At 42.6% G+C, this 15579-nt stretch overlaps 3 protein-coding genes across 3 annotated transcripts in view; 1 reads left to right on the forward strand and 2 right to left on the reverse strand.

Moving 5' to 3' along the window:
* Positions 1–1213: 1213 nt before the first annotated feature.
* Positions 1214–7428, reverse strand: dhrs12la (dehydrogenase/reductase 12-like a). The gene is made up of 10 exons (XM_076143153.1): positions 7316–7428; positions 5496–5629; positions 5227–5309; positions 5043–5138; positions 4065–4146; positions 3908–3969; positions 3574–3678; positions 3290–3380; positions 3010–3147; positions 1214–2220 (listed from the first exon to the last, which is right to left on the reverse strand). The coding sequence occupies exons 1-10, from the start codon at positions 7369–7371 to the stop codon at positions 2105–2107; spliced, it is 963 nt and encodes a 320-aa protein (XP_075999268.1). The 5' UTR covers positions 7372–7428; the 3' UTR covers positions 1214–2104.
* A 496-nt stretch (positions 7429–7924) lies between these two features.
* ap1s3a (adaptor related protein complex 1 subunit sigma 3a) lies at positions 7925–11986 on the forward strand. The gene is made up of 5 exons (XM_076143312.1): positions 7925–8022; positions 9175–9353; positions 10117–10225; positions 11249–11386; positions 11484–11986. The coding sequence occupies exons 1-5, from the start codon at positions 8020–8022 to the stop codon at positions 11517–11519; spliced, it is 465 nt and encodes a 154-aa protein (XP_075999427.1). The 5' UTR covers positions 7925–8019; the 3' UTR covers positions 11520–11986.
* A 462-nt stretch (positions 11987–12448) lies between these two features.
* scg2a (secretogranin II a) overlaps positions 12449–15579 on the reverse strand; it is a 3466-nt gene continuing 335 nt past the window's right edge. The window contains exon 2 of the mRNA XM_076142580.1: positions 12449–14394. Within this exon, the coding sequence (XP_075998695.1) occupies positions 12449–14386 (1938 nt within the window). The 5' untranslated portion in view covers positions 14387–14394. The remainder of the gene's footprint in view (positions 14395–15579) is intronic.

A 15579-nucleotide genomic window follows, 5' to 3' on the forward strand; every position in this document is an offset into this window, starting at 1 on the left:
TTGCGTCATCAGGGTTTTACAGGGTTATTGGCAATGCTACAGTACAATCAGGATTTAAAACTCTTTTTATCCTTAAAGTTGACTCTTCCGCTCATTTTAACGCATTTGAAACGAGTTGCCTTTGCGGTGAAAGGCGTTCAGCTCTAGCTTGTGTGGGCTGAATTGAACAGAGGGACCAGACGTTAGAGGTTTGACAGATAGCACATGAGCTATTTTCTTGTCTGAGGAAGTGGCTAAATGAATTTACAAATAATAAGCAGACCATCACAGGAAGGAAAGAAAAGATTTTGTCTTTTAAATGATTTATTTCCTTTTATTTCATTTGATGAACATCAGGTTCAGGAGAGGCCACATCATCATCTATAACACCCTGATCGGTTTATTTGTTTCTCTATAAATGGACTGTTTTCTTCTTCTAACTGCTTCTAAAAACTGCTTCTAAAAGACACTTATTGTTCCAATCTGATGTTATTAATGTGTATCTTAAAGAATTGTTTTTTAAAAAACACTTTTGGTAATGAAACAGTTCTGACTTTGGTCTCTCTTTGCTCTCAGATCACAGAGAGAGAGAGTATTGATGCTTAATAAAGATATTCTGACATGTTTGTTTGATTGTCTGGAGAGTTTTAACAACGACTTTGATGCTTTTTAATGGCTTTGACTCCGGTCTTTCTATGTGGAGTTGCAGTTTGGGTGCATTGGAAACATGTTGCATGTGTTAGGCCTGTGACAGAGCTCTGACCTGTCCAGTGACCCCTGCCTCTCATCCAGTGACTGCTGAGAGACGCTGCAAACCCTGTGACACTGCACAGGATAAGAGAATGGAAGAATGGATATTATAAAGCAAATTCAAAGGACCTGAACTAACAGCTATTTGTGATTAGTCACAGATTAATGACATCATGTTGTCAGGATGAGGTCTAAATATCATGTTAACTACACAGGGCCATAATATTTGTGCAGAAACACATGAATACATTACATTTAAACTAACAAATCAAATGGAAATTGCAAATAAAGTGATAACGAACACATGCTGACTGAAAGAAGTATTGATTTTTTTGGATAGCCTATCCAGCATACTGAGGAAATACCATTGTAGTTGTAATTACCCCCAAATACCTAAAAAGACCTGTTTTCACTCAGTGTGATAAAACAAGAAAAAGTATCCAATTAAATAATCTGTTCACAGTTCAGTCATTTTCAAATCAGTACTTTATTCAAGCATTTTCAGGATAAACTGAAAAGTCACAGTCAGTTAGGAGGCTTTCCTAAGGTGCAAGGCAGATATTACTGTCATAAATACATGGATTATATTGCATATCAGGTCAGGTGATGCTGCTTGGTGGTGTGTTAAAGACACACGGCTCATAGGGAGAGCTACCTTATCTCCAGCCTGAGCTCAACCTGCACGAGCACAATGGCACAGTGTAATATATAAAGTAACACATAATGTGATAATATGAGCAAATACAGGACTTACATGACTTTTACATACAGAACAGCAGTTACTGAGACGACACAAGGATCAGATTGAACCCATAGCTAAGGTGTGAGTGAATACTGGGAGATGATGAGTGACTTCGGTCACATCAGATTCCCATCTGATTGACAGATCATCGAGTCACCTTCAGTGTGTGTGTGTTTGTGTGTGTGTGTGTGTGTTTGTGTGGATAATGAATTCTTTCTCTATCAACAGGTGTGTCTTGAAAACTCACCACAAGCAGCATCACTATCAAACACTGTTTTTATATAAGGTTTTAAGCAACAAAGGTGGTAGTTCTTACAAAGGTTATACTTATATAACTTATAAGAGTTTACAAATAACAAAACGTGTCAGTTGTCATAGAAATAGTTGTAAAATCATTACAAATCCAGACGTTTAGTAAGTTTAATGCCTGAATGTAATGCTGAGCATCCCAAACTCATCTTAATGCTGACAGTGTACCATAGTTGTCCATTCTGATCCAGTGGACATATTAAACTAGACCCAGATTTAGCAGACTTCCCCCTCCCCCCCCTGTCATTTGGTGTATAATGGAGTATGAACTGGTGTGGTGAATGGTACCCAGTTCTCTCTGTGGACTGTGGCACTCTTACTGGTTCAATGTGGCTGGAGCGTCTTGGCCAACTCCTCCAACAGAGACATAAACTTCTGCTCCTCCAGGGCGGAGCTGCGGGTCCAGGCCAGGGGCAGGTGGGTGGACACGGTCTTCCGGTCTGTGCACAAGCAAACAAACATAAAGTAAGACAATATAACCCTTGACTGCCTGAGAAATGTAGGTGTGAAGCAATAAAGGTTGAGCCCTTGTACAAACATGACAAACCCATCAGCCTTCTTTTATAGGGCATCAGGCTGGGGATTGGCTGAAGAAAGCAAACTCTGGATTAATTTTTAACCTTCAGTCCCAATGGAAGTTTAAGGTTCAGCTGGACATCTCAACTCAAATACGGTGACGTCATGAGTGCATGGAGTTCGGTTTATATGAGACTAGTGATCCTAGAAACAGATGTAGGCTGGACATGAATGACTAATATGGACATATGATGATTATGGGATTTTCTGTTCAGTTTCTGTTACTAAATGTAACCGAGGGGGAATTATGTATAATCACCACACATTAAACATTAAAGAAATTAAATAAAACTTCACGTTCATAAAAAGTAGGTTCATGTGAGGTCATCTGTGAGTGTGTTTTGTAAAGTCACGGAACGATCTGATAGTATCTGGCACCAAGAGAAGCAACCTCCAGCTGCAATGGACAACAGCCAATCGCGCACACACACTATCACACACACACACACACACACACATACCCACCAACACACCGACAAACATGTAAATAAGCTCTTCTCTCCTCTCTACTTAAGCCCTACAATTTCCTAACCCCCCTCAAATAAATCATAGTTAGAGGCTTTTAATATCTGCTCTAACTCTTACACTTAACCTGAACAAAAGAAACTAAACAATAGTCAGACCATTGTCAGAAGATTAGTTTGGCAGCGTACCCTGGTAAAAGCGTCCACTGGGCTTTGCAGCAGCAGCCTCGGACACGGCCAGCCACACTGAAGTGTCAGCGCCCTGATCAGGGGTCCGCAGACTCTCCTTCATGGACTGATGGAAGTCTGGCATGGCATTGGCCACAGCTGACAGACAAGCAGACAAATGGAGGAAAGCAGCTTGGATTAAAGTCCAATAAGCAATACATTGATACATGCTTCAATATAGAACGACTCTAATAAGATCAAACATGTCAAATTAATTTATTTGACAGGTTTATTTATTTACCTGGTGTGTCCACCCAGCCAGGATGCATGACGGAGAAGTGAATGTTAGTGTGATTGATGGCAAACTGCTCTGTCATCACTACCTGCTGCCTCTGGAACACACACACAACATTTGTCTGGTCAGTGTGTTAATATTTATTAATGCGCTCCTGATCTAAAATGGCACATTAACAAAACTAATGTGATTCATAATAGTAATAGCGAGTAATACTGTAGTTTCCCTGCAGATATGGCAATTGCTTTGTCTTAACACACTAATAATTCTTTGCTTAATTCTTTTCTTACCTTATGCTGGGCATAAACCAAGGTGCCATCATAGCGCCCCCTCTCAGACTGCAGGTTTCCCGTCCGGAGCTTCTGCACCAGCATTCCCCCTGATGTCACAGTGATCTGAACACAGAGGGATGATTAGCTCTATAAGGTTAGGGGGAAGAGAACTGAGTGCAATCGGGATAATCTGCCTGGGTGTGTTTGATTTTTAATGGGATGCTGTGAGAGAAATGAATCTGCAGGTTTAATGTCTTCATGAGCAATGGATGAGAAAGAATACTTCACAGGTGTTAGGCTTCAGGGAGTTTAATGGAATAAGGATTGATGAGCTTGCAGGTCTCTGACTCACCACTCTGGGCTCTGGACTCTTCTCCAGTAAGGGTATGAGACTCTTGGTGAGAATGTAAACAGCTAAAGAGCAAACAGGAAAAACACCTTCATAATCAAACAAACCTTTACATCTTTTATCCCCTGCATCTTTCTTTCTTTTGATATCTTTGACTCACCAAGGACATTTGTGGCAAAGCTCTTCTCCAGCCCCTCTGCATTCACATCCCTCTGGCTCATGATAGAGCCGGCGTTATTGATCTGCACAGATAAGCAGCACAACAATCATTCACTGCAGTTGAAAGGGAAACATAATAGTAGCAGTTATCCAACTTTCGGACGCATGTAACCAGTGCCAAAGTTGGCTGATCGGGATGAAGGAGAGGCGGGAGGAATCCCAGTGGGCCGCTGCAGCACGGAGCCGCATGACTTCGGCCCTCTCTCTCTCTCTCTCTCTCTCTCGCTCTCTCTCTGTGTGCATCAGTCACACACACACACACACTCAAAAGAAGCTGCACCCATATGAAAACATGACCTTAACAGACATATTTCATTGTACGGGTTGGTGTTGGCCATCTTAATTTGTGAGAGTCACACCCGTGCACACTGAATTAACATTTTTGTGGAAAAGTTTTTAAGTCATTTAATGTTTATTGTTTTATGTGGGCGGGAGGTGAAACTGGGAGCCTCGTTATTGTTAATGTGCTGCACCTGTAAGACTCTTACCAAGTAACCAGGACCATTGGAGCACATTTGTTCTCTCGTTTTTGTTTATTTGTGTATTTGTAAAGTTTAAACTGGTATTTGAGCTTGGTGTGTCTCCCTTCCTTTTTATAATAGATCAATATTGAAGTAAATCAACAATACAATTAGTACCTAAAATATCCAATTAAGGATTACACTGCTCTGTATTATTAATTATAGTGTTATTGTATTATTAAAATTCTATTAAAATTGTATAATTATTAAAATTGTATGAAATGTGTTTTTGCAAATTATCTTAAATTTTTAGCAAACCTGTTTTGAAACAAACATTTTATTTGTGATTATTTGTTTGAATAATATGCTGCAATAAGAAGAATCTAGATTGTATAAAAGACAAATATGACCTCATTTAAACCTTTATATCTGCCCTATAAGTCCATCATGTTACTCACCAGTACATTCAGAGCCTTGTACTTCCTCTTAAAGGCCTCAGCAAACTCCCACACCTTTCTGGTCTCAGACAGGTCCAGGATGTGGACAAAGATCTCCTGCAATAACACAAGACATTTATATTAATGAATAATAGCACTAACAGTTCATTAATACAAATAAGTGGAGAACTGAGCTTTACTGTACTTTATTTCCTGTTTCCTTGACGATATCAGCCCTGGCTTCCTCAGCTTTGTCCTTGTTCCTGCACACCATGTGGACTGTTCCACCTGTGAAAAAGTTTCAAATAAACATCATTCTATTAATACATGCTGTTCTGTTTGGTGAAAACACTTTTTACATTGAATTTGTATCTTTATTAGATATGGAGAGATCCAGAAAAATATGTTAATAGTAGTTTCTTTCTTTCTTTCAAATTATTGGAGAGAAACAGGGCAGCGGTACTGAGCTGTTACCTCTCTTGGCGATGGCCATGGCGGTGGCTTTCCCAATGCCACTATTGGCTCCTGTTATCATGTAGGAGCGTCCAGCCATGGACACCTCCAGGTCCTTCTCCACAAAGTGCTTGGAGGCTGCCAGGTAGGCATTTCTGCAACACATGAGCATTTATGTTATTATGTATTTACCATCTCTTCGATATACTATATGTCTACAGAGTATATCAGAGAAGTGGAATTCAGTGTGTGTGTGTGTTTGGTTTGAGGTCAGCATGTTTACTGTAGGTCACTTCATGTCTTTACTGTACAGACACAATGGAGGAGGAATCGCGCCTGGCATCACCTCTCTGCTGGTGACAGGATCAGTGTGTGCATGCCCGTGTTTGTGCGTGTATGAGTGCGTGTGGCACCAAGGACCTCAATTCCCTTCTTTGTCCTTTGTGGTTGTTTCCCGCTATTGTTAAATGCGGCTGAAGGGGGATGAAAGGACAGGGCGGGGGGGAATACTGTGAGGCTAAATGCCCGCTCTGTTTGATGGTGTCATGCAGAGAGCCATTAGTTCAGGGTCAGAGCGGGTAGCCAGGCGGCTCTCTGAGGGAAAAGACAACACAGAACAAAGGCAGTGGACAAACAACCACAAAAGCACTTCTTCAGATGACTCTGCCTGCTGTTGAAAGGGTGTCTTAAGGGTCTGACAGAGCTAGGAAATCATTTGGGCCTCTACAGATGTCTGAGAAGCCACCTGCTGAATCACCAGCAAGTTTGCTGAGTATCATGTAAGGATGCTCCAGTGTAATACTGTCTGTTCAGGGATAGAAGCAATCAGAAGGTGGAGGAACACCACCAATACAAACAAAACCATCTACATGAGCATCACTGCATCATGGGATGTAGTGATGCCTTTGAAGGGCCCAAACCTCATATGACCTTCATCACTGACTCTCAGTCCTGATTCAGGATCAGCGCAGCAAAGTTCAATTTCTCAATTTTTAGTTAACTCAGCATTATTTAGCCGAGGAGGCACCTGATCAAGTGAACACATCAAGTGATTCATAGAAACATAATTGATTGATGTGAACGCGGAACTCCCAAGATTCTCTTCTATTCTCTTCTATTCTCTTCTATCAGGCGGATTGCCTCAGCTGACCCCACAACACAACATTCATTTGTGCCCAAACAGTTACTACAGTATTTCCAACACACACACACAAACACACAAACACACAAACACACACACAAACACACACACACACACACACGCACACACACACACACACACACACACACACACACACACAGACACACACACACATACTAAACACTAAAGGAAAGCATTTAAAATTTACGATGAACATCAACCAGTCATCTACGTTACAATTACTCACCATGGCAACAGCGCCACAGAAAAATCAACCAAAAAGAAGCTCAGGAACGTTAATGTGGATATAAAACTCCTTTTCATATATAAATATATCTCTATCTATCTCTGAAACAGACTGAGACAACTTTGTTAAATAGGCAATATGTCCAAACGCATATCATATAGTGACTTGTAAGCTTTTACATACTGCCAATAAGAACAAAATAGACAAATAGGATCAGAATTAAACCTACAACACCACAATGGAGTTAAGACATACAAAAAGCTGCAAACATGTAAACTTGTATTTGTTACAGTCTTTTGCAGTGATTAGAAGTTTTTGACCACTTTAAATAACAACATAAATCTGCAAATTCATATTAATTCCTGGCATGATAACTTGCTGTTTGTTAAACACATTCACACTTCTCCCTCCCTAAGCCATCAGCATGTACATGATGAAGAGCAAAGATCTGACCTGGTGAACTCAGTCACTCCCTTCAGGAACCAGGCGGAGTTGCGGTACAGAGACATGCTGGTTTGTGCTCTGGGAAGCTTCTCGCTGCTGCAGCTCTCTGCTCCGCTTTTTAACCTGCGACAAAACCACGTGTAGCTCCACTGAATTAACATTAGAGAGGACAAGTTCAGCAGCCACCCAGCGGCAGGAAGGAGGATTTTAATCTGACCCGCATCCAAACACAACAATCCATATTAGAGTCGTATTATGTTGAAATAAAGTCGCAGTGTATCTAATCGTTCCTCTTGGTATTGCATAGGGATCTTATATTTTCGTCTCGATTCTTAATATACCTATTATACTCCATATATTGACTATATTTTATTATGTGTATAGTGATATTAAACTATAAAAACAAATAAAAACAAAACAAATGTCACAGAAAATGTCTCGTTTTGTCCTTGAGGCGTTCAAGTTCCACATGCCTCTGTAAATCCCCATGTGTCTGATCCACCTGTCTGCGCGCGCCTTTGCACAGGGGCTCCTCGGCAGCCAATCACGGCTGACGGAGCGTCGCAGGGTGCGGCGGTGACCGGAGAAGGTGCGAGCGCGCGCTGATGTGTGGGAAGATCAACCATGTCGCCGCATCTAAAGACGCAGAACTTTATTGTAATATAAGACTTGGATTTCATTTCAACTTGTTTCTTTCGGTGTCCTGAGACAAAATGGTAAGTAACTGTGACCTCATAACGTTAATAGATACAGATTTAAGGGCATTGAACGCACCTGCAGGCTGTTACCGACACCTATGCTGCGTTAAAGATCATTAAATCCAGACGTACACATGGTTTAACACGTGTTACTTTCAGATTGTATGATTGTATTTTAATTGTATTCTTTCTTTATATTCTATTCACATATCTACCTGTTGAGCGTGAGGACTTCCTTGAATCAAAGGTCATGTAGATAAGAGGGATCAAATGTGTGCGTTTCAAGCTGCTGCATGTGTAGAAAAGGCTCATAACCAGTTAAAGCATCTGTGGAGTCACTTGAGATATTTTAATCCTCATAAGGAAAATAAAGCTTGAGTGAAGGTTGAATATCAAACAAAACACACGTCATTTTTTACAGTGTGTTTCCTCTGTAGGCAAACGAATGCAAATCGGGAGCGAATGAGGTTGTTTTCTTTAACTTCTCAACCTTAAACTCCCAGTCTCACAGCTGATCATCACACACACAGAACCCTTTTTTTATGAGGTCATCCATTCTCGATTCTCCCTTCACCAACTGTGAGTCATTCAGAGTTGCGGACAAACAAGACCTATAAACAGACTACTAGAGTCTGTTTAAGTGCAAATAAAGGCCAAATTGAATGGAAAATACAATTGTTGAAATGACTCTTACTTGTTTTCCATGTTTGCAAATCTTATCTAATAGACACCAGTTCCCTGTTGGTGCAGGCAGAGGCTTGTGGTTGCAGCAGGGCAAAGTGCTCTCACTAATTACCCTTACACAACATCAGCATTGTTTTTAGTTTGACATACAACTGGTAATCTTCAGTTGTGAAACCCAATTAAAGCTTAGTGCAATCACCATGTGTGCTTAGCCTTGTTTTGGTTTCTTCAATGGCCATAAAATAGTATAATCTAAGTCTCTTTCTCTCTCTTTCTCTGTGTGTGTTTGTGATTGCTGTGTAGCATATGTTCATGTGTGCGATTGCCTTTGGAGGGTTAAACATTAACCGCATATTAATGACGTGTATGTAATCATAACAGCAGACCTTCAAAGAACAGTGACAGCAGCTTTTCTTACAGGTTGACACATTAGCCCTTATATTTGCTTTTCTTTGGTCAGTATTGATTCCTTCCTGTCCTCCTCAGATGCACTTCCTGTTGTTGTTCAGCCGGCAGGGGAAGCTGCGGCTGCAAAAATGGTTCACTCCATTAACCGACCGGGAGAAGAAGAAGGTGATCCGGGACATGCTGATGATCGTGTTGGCCCGTCAACCGCGTTCCTGCAACTTCCTCCAATGGAGGGACCTCAAGATTGTCTACAAGAGGTGACGTCATAAGAGACACCTGCTAGATGTTCTGCTCTTTCTTTTCTGTTAACCCTTTAGATTCTTGTATTTAATGAGGAGTTCTGTCCTGGCACATCAGACTCCCAGTCTCAACAACACACACACACACACACACACACACACACACACACATACACACACACACACAGCAGTACAAAACAGCATGTAAAGCCTGATGGTGCAACACACACAGCTCAGATCCTTTCATGCTGTATGGCCTTTAATCTTCACCCACACACACTGTAGTTACACATATAGGCAGCATAGCAGTGGGTGGACAAAATCAGAGGAATGCCTCACAAACATATTATGCAAAGCAAACCAGCAGATGTGTGTGAGTCTGAGGCCAGACGATCTGACTCAGAGGTGCTGCTTTTATTTGTTTGTCGGGTGGGTGTAGGGTGGGAGTTGAGCAAGTCAAAGCCACACACACACGACCCCAGACAGACACAACACTCTCCTGATTCGACATTTTAATTCAATCTTGATTTTGTTTGATTTTGTTTGTTCTTGTTATTTTGTCTGCCCCTTTATATAGATATTTGTGGTAATATATTTTATTTAAGGCAAAATATGGTAAATCCTTTAATAACAGAACCCAGTAGCCTTGCTCTATACTTTATTTCTTTACCAATGAAAGGAAAAATGTCCTTTCCAGTCCTACTGTATGTTTGACATCCGCTTTTCTCATTCTGATGCTTCTTGAGTTTCAGCCTGTGACCTTTAACCTCCTGATGTGCAGGTATGCCAGCCTGTATTTCTGTGCTGGTCTGGAGGACAAGGACAACGAGCTGCTGACCCTTGAAGTGCTGCACAGATATGTGGAGCTGCTGGATAAATACTTTGGCAATGTAAGAAGAGCTGAACGTACGTCTCATTTATGTACCGGACACAGTGAAACACCATTGCAATGAAATACACACAATTTAATGTTGTGTTATTATAGTAATGTTTATTTTATTCATTCAAAATAAGATATTAAAATGAAGGAGAGTGTTTGTTTTTTTAAATATAACCTACATGTAGATTCCAGTCAGTCCAGCTCATGGCACAGCAGCAGTACATCAGTAGTTCATAAACTTAATGTGTAGTTTTTAAATCATCCACAAAGCATCAAAGCAGACTGATGGACCGTTGCTTTACCCAGCATTCTTTGGGACCAAAGTCATTCACATTTACACTTACAATTACAGTTAATCTAACCTGCGTATTGGTGAGGAAACTCAACACATCGATGTTGTGTATTGTGTGCACAACAACAACAACAACGAACCAAGTAGGAGCTTATTTCTTACAGTGTGTCCTTGGCTTGACCACATTCAGGTCCAACAAATTGACTTTTTTTGTTCGTTTTTCTTTTCAATCTTCAGACAAACCCTTGAATATTAAATGACATACTTCTCTTGACCAAAACTCATTTGTATAACTGTGTGGTTTCAGCAGAAACATGGTTTAATCTCACTTATAGCACTTGTAGCACCCTGCACGGGATGGTGGAACACAAAATAAGGATAGAAGGACAGAACAGAAGAGCTGGTGGCTGAGGATGAGTGAGGTCTCTGTGTCTGATTATTAGTTCAGACAAAGCAGCTCTCTGACAGACTGACTCCCCCTGCACCCCGCCCTCCTCTCTCCTCTCTCCTCTACATGGGCGTTACACTGCTCTTCACTTGTCAGACTCCCCCTTGTGTCCATAAGCTGTCCTTGCTCCTAAACCACTCCCCTTATTTACTAGAACTCATCAAAATGTTCCTTCTCGTCATCTAGATCTTCTTTTTTGTCATCCGACTGCAATCTCATGATATCTGTCTTAGTCCTGATCGTCCCTAATTGTTTAAATTGTGGGTGAAATCACCCTTCTCTCATCCTGTCAGGTCTGTGAGTTGGACATCATCTTTAACTTTGAGAAGGCTTATTTCATCCTGGATGAATTCCTTATGGGAGGGGAGATTCTTGAAACCTCTAAACGGGCTGTGGCTGCATCTATGGAGGAGTGTGACACACTCCAAGAGGTAAATTAAGCTTTGACATACTTCCACCAGGCGTGAGGATGGAGAACACGACGTATGAAATGTGTATTAACATGTCTCTGCTCTCATCACATCACAGACTATGGAGGAATACATGAGCAAACCTGCGTACTGAGCCGCGGGAGGACAAGGAACTCTGTGCGTGTTAAACCAGCACTAATGTTTATAACCATGGTAAAATATTTTGAGTTAGAGGCTAAACATATTGATTAATTTGGTGTTATGCTGTAAGTAGATAAGCTTCATTTGGATTACACACAAATCATTTCAAACTAAAATGCATGATGGTCAAATGGGGCTGTGTCTTTGTGGCACTTAATCAGGCTTAATGGAGTTCGTTGAAGGTGCAAATGTCTCTGAGAGTGAAGATGAAGGTGTTAAGTGTCTCATGGGGGTCACCTGTCTGAAGGCGTGAAGGACTCAGAGGACAAATGTTGGATTACTGTCATTGCCACCATTAACTCAGAACGGAATGTTACACCACTGTAAAGCAATATGGGTTTGATGCCACAGCGAATTTGTTAACCTATCAAATAACGTGTTTTGCATTCTGTACGAAAAACTATTGAAGAAAATGTCATTTCCAGCATGTGTGTGAAATAAAGAAACACTACACCGTAAGGAAAAAATAAAGTTAATGCTTTATTAACCTCATGAATGTCACATATGACCACATTTAAGAAATCATCAGGAAAGAGCACAAAGTGGATACACGGGATCCAACACTGATCTGGTTGTATGTGCGTTGTATGTAAGGCTGGTGAGTCACGTGTACTAGTGGTCTGCTGTAAGAGTTTTTGAGCAACTGTCCCATATATGTATATATATAGATGTAAAAAAAACAAAAAAGCATCAAAGAATCAGAACACACCACCACGAATATGAGGCCTCACACCTCTTCCTCTTTTGCTTGAGCTAATCATGACAGGAATAGAGAAGAACGTATGGAAACCTAATGTTTTACTTTTCAAAATACTTTATTTTCACCCTGCCCCCATTCACCAAATATATATATTTATATATCTACAGCCCCGCCCCGTCCGACTACATCCCCGGGACAGATTTATCATCGTCATCGTCATTTCCTGGGCTTTCCGGGTTCATGTAGCTCAGCAATTTCATCACTGCTTCGTTTTCCAAGCCGTCGCTCTGGTCAGTCTGTCTCTTTTGATTTGTCTCTGAGTCCATTTGATCAAAGTAGTCCTGCATGGCCTGTTCAAAAGAGCCTGCCGGCGTGGCTTGATCGGCCACGTCCCGTTTTGGACCCGCCTTGCTCTTGTAAGGGCGCTGGGGATACTGGGCCAGCATCTGAGCAGCCAGATAGGCTGCCAGCTCGTCCTCGTCAACCCCGTCCTCGTAGTCGTCCTTTAACTTGCCTGTCAGGAGCCTTTGCACGGGTGCGGATTCCCTCGCCGGCTGAGTGTGAAGTCGTGATTGTGAGCTTTTGTACTGCTTCAGCCTCCGGAAGCCTGGAGCCTGATCTGGGTTTTCCAGGCTTCCCAACCCGAGGATTTTGAGGATCTCTTCCGTTCTCAGGTTTTCAGGGGTGTTGCTGCTTTGTCGCTCGGGTGTGTTGTACACTTGTGCGGGACTCTTGTGTGTCTTCTTTAAGGAAACGCGAGCCGGCTTGTTTTCTACTCTGGTGAAGGCGTTGATCCGTTGAGACTGCGTCGCTCTGCCCTGATTGGTCAGTTCTCCGGTCTTCAGCATGTCCAGCAGGTCTTCTGGCGGAATCTGGAATTGCTGGGAGATCTGAATGAGCTGGTATATGAGCCGCGGGTCAATGCTGTCTCTGTACTGAGCCGCTCTCCTCTCCTCCCTCCTCTCCTCCTCTTCCTCGAGCTCTCGTTTGTGCTCTTCCTCTGTTTTTTCCAGCACTTTCAGAAAGTAATAATCAACCAGGTTAGCGATGTCTTCTGGATCTCTTTGGGGACTGGAGTTTGAGGATCTCTTGACCGGGTAGCTTTCGTTATCTTCCTCCTCAAAAGCATCGTTGTCATCATCTTCGTCATTACCATGATCCAGGCCTCGTTCATTCTCTTCATTGTTTCCCTCCTCCTCTTCCTCATCCTCATCTTCCAGGTCTTGTAGCGGAGCCCAGTCGGTGAGATCCCCAGCTTCATCATCGTAGGCCACATTTCTAACATTAAAGAGATCATCACCATCGTCCATGTCATCACCTTCCTCTACATAATCTTCCTCATCCTGGCGTTTCTGTGTGGCTTTAGTGTCAGTCAGCTTCCCCAGTTCCTCAAAGACAGACTGCAGGGTGGCCAGATTCTGTGGCGTGTACTTCTCTTCGACATTCTCATTGGTGCGTTTTAAGGGGCTTCCACGTTCCAAATCCGGCCCTTCCTCATTCTCTTCCTCCTCATCTCCTTCTCCTTCTTCGTCATCCTCAAACATTAATGGCATTTTCTTGTGGAGCATGATGGCACGTTGCTTCTGCTGCTCCCACGGATCCTCCCTGATTCCGGCTCCTTCTGCTTCCCTGCCACCGGACCGAAGTGGAGCCGGTTTGGAGGCCTGTTCTGACTGCTGCAGGGTACTGAGCACCGCCTGGAGAAGCTCTTCCGTTTTAGTGTTCTCCCTTCCTTCCTGCTCCTCTTCTTCATCTTCCTCATCCGGCTGAACCGGACCTTGGCCTTGCATAGGGTTGGCGTTGGGATCCAGCCTGGGCATGTCGCGCTGCTGTTGCGTGTCGTCCAGGTGAGCGGTGTGATACCCGGTCTGTTTCTGGGAGTCCGTGCCGGTTCTTTGGCGCAGGCTGTCGATGTACTCCAGGGCTTTGAGCATATCAACACTGGAACCCTGCTGAAGGTTTTCCCTCTGGGGGTCTGGCTCGCTGCCTCTCAGTCTGTGTTCTCTGAGCGAAGCCCCGTGAACACAGGAAGAACTGACGGAGAGGAAGATCAAGAGGAAATCTACGAGCCAGGTGAAGAGAGGTTTCCCTGTGGTGGAGGCCTTGAGGAGTGACGGCATGGTGTCGCCTGCAGAGGAGAGACAAAGAGGCACATGTCAGCTCTGACCTTTACACATTAAGATAACAGCTTCTCACTGGTTCCCGCGCTGGCATGTCTCACACTCTGAACATCACATAAACGTCTTGTCTGATGATAGCATCACAAACCACAAAACATTTGTATTGATTTGAGGGCAGCAGCTCTTGTTTGAAACCGGAGACAAATATTCTGATGCTCTGCTGGAGTGAAAATCTCCAAGTGATATTTATTCTACATTATGTTGCTTATATATTTATTCTAGCGGGCCTGTGTGTGAGATCAGGCTATACAAATAAACAAAACTTGATTTGATTTAATTCTATAATTTAGTATTTCGATATTTTCACTATATGTCTTGTCTGATCTGAACCAAAACGGTGAATAATGTGTCTATTTTCTTGCTTGTTGCTGTATTATTCTGTTCATTTGGAGTTAAATTTGAGTTAGTATTAAAAAAAAGGAACAAGGACTTACAGCTGTTAATATGTGGATTCTTTTTTGGAATGACCTACTAGTCCTCCTTTAAATCTATTTTAACCTGCTATATAAATAAATCATCACCATCATCATCATCATCATCATCATCATCATCATCATACTAGTGCTACTACTAATAATATGTACGGGTGCCCCCCCTCCTCCTCCTCTTCATCCTCCTCTTCATCTTCTTCTTCCCCCTCTTCCTCCCCCTCTTCCTCCCCCTCCTGCCTGTTGCTGATCTTCACAGCATCCAGAGGTGTTTTTTTTGTTCTCTCGCTGATGTTTCTGTTTCTCTCTGCCGGTTTGCAGCAGCAGCACAGGCATTCAGCTCCCGTACAAATCTCATTAGTCGCCAAATTGCTGCTGCCCGTGAGTCACGGCCCAGTTGTCAAGGTAACCCGGTAGAGCTGATGTTCCCATGGACCCTCCCCTCTGCTTTATACCGCCCCCAACCACAAACCACCGCCCCCAACCCCCCCCCCCCCCCCCCCCCCCTCCCCCTTCCCAATCAATTATTCTTTTAGTGTTTTTCTTGCTCCAACTTCAACTTACGCTGTCTTTATATGACATCATCATCATATGACTCATAGAGAAAACACGCAAAATACATCACGGCTTTTGTGTTGCGTTCAAATGCCTGCAAAAGTTGTTTTATCCGAATAAACAGCAACTAAAAAAACGATGGAATATAGG

The sequence above is a fragment of the Genypterus blacodes genome, unplaced genomic scaffold (genome assembly GCF_046128005.1).
Source record: "Genypterus blacodes isolate CSIRO-AG114 ecotype Tasmania unplaced genomic scaffold, CSIRO-AGI_Gbla_v1 ptg000003l_1, whole genome shotgun sequence".
NCBI lineage: Eukaryota > Metazoa > Chordata > Actinopteri > Ophidiiformes > Ophidiidae > Genypterus > Genypterus blacodes.

Excerpts from the sequence above, each read along its gene's own strand:
- dhrs12la (XM_076143153.1), bottom strand. The coding sequence starts at position 7,371 with ATGTCTCTGTACCGCAACTCCGCCTGGTTCCTGAAGGGAGTGACTGAG. Across the intron at positions 5,630-7,315 it reads GGAGTGACTGAGTTCACCAG|AAATGCCTACCTGGCAGCCT; the intron begins GTCAGATCTTTG and ends CATGTGTTGCAG. Across the intron at positions 5,139-5,226 it reads TCAAGGAAACAGGAAATAAA|GAGATCTTTGTCCACATCCT; the intron begins GTACAGTAAAGC and ends GTGTTATTGCAG.
- ap1s3a (XM_076143312.1), top strand. Across the intron at positions 9,354-10,116 it reads CTCAAGATTGTCTACAAGAG|GTATGCCAGCCTGTATTTCT; the intron begins GTGACGTCATAA and ends CCTGATGTGCAG. Across the intron at positions 10,226-11,248 it reads TGGATAAATACTTTGGCAAT|GTCTGTGAGTTGGACATCAT; the intron begins GTAAGAAGAGCT and ends TCATCCTGTCAG.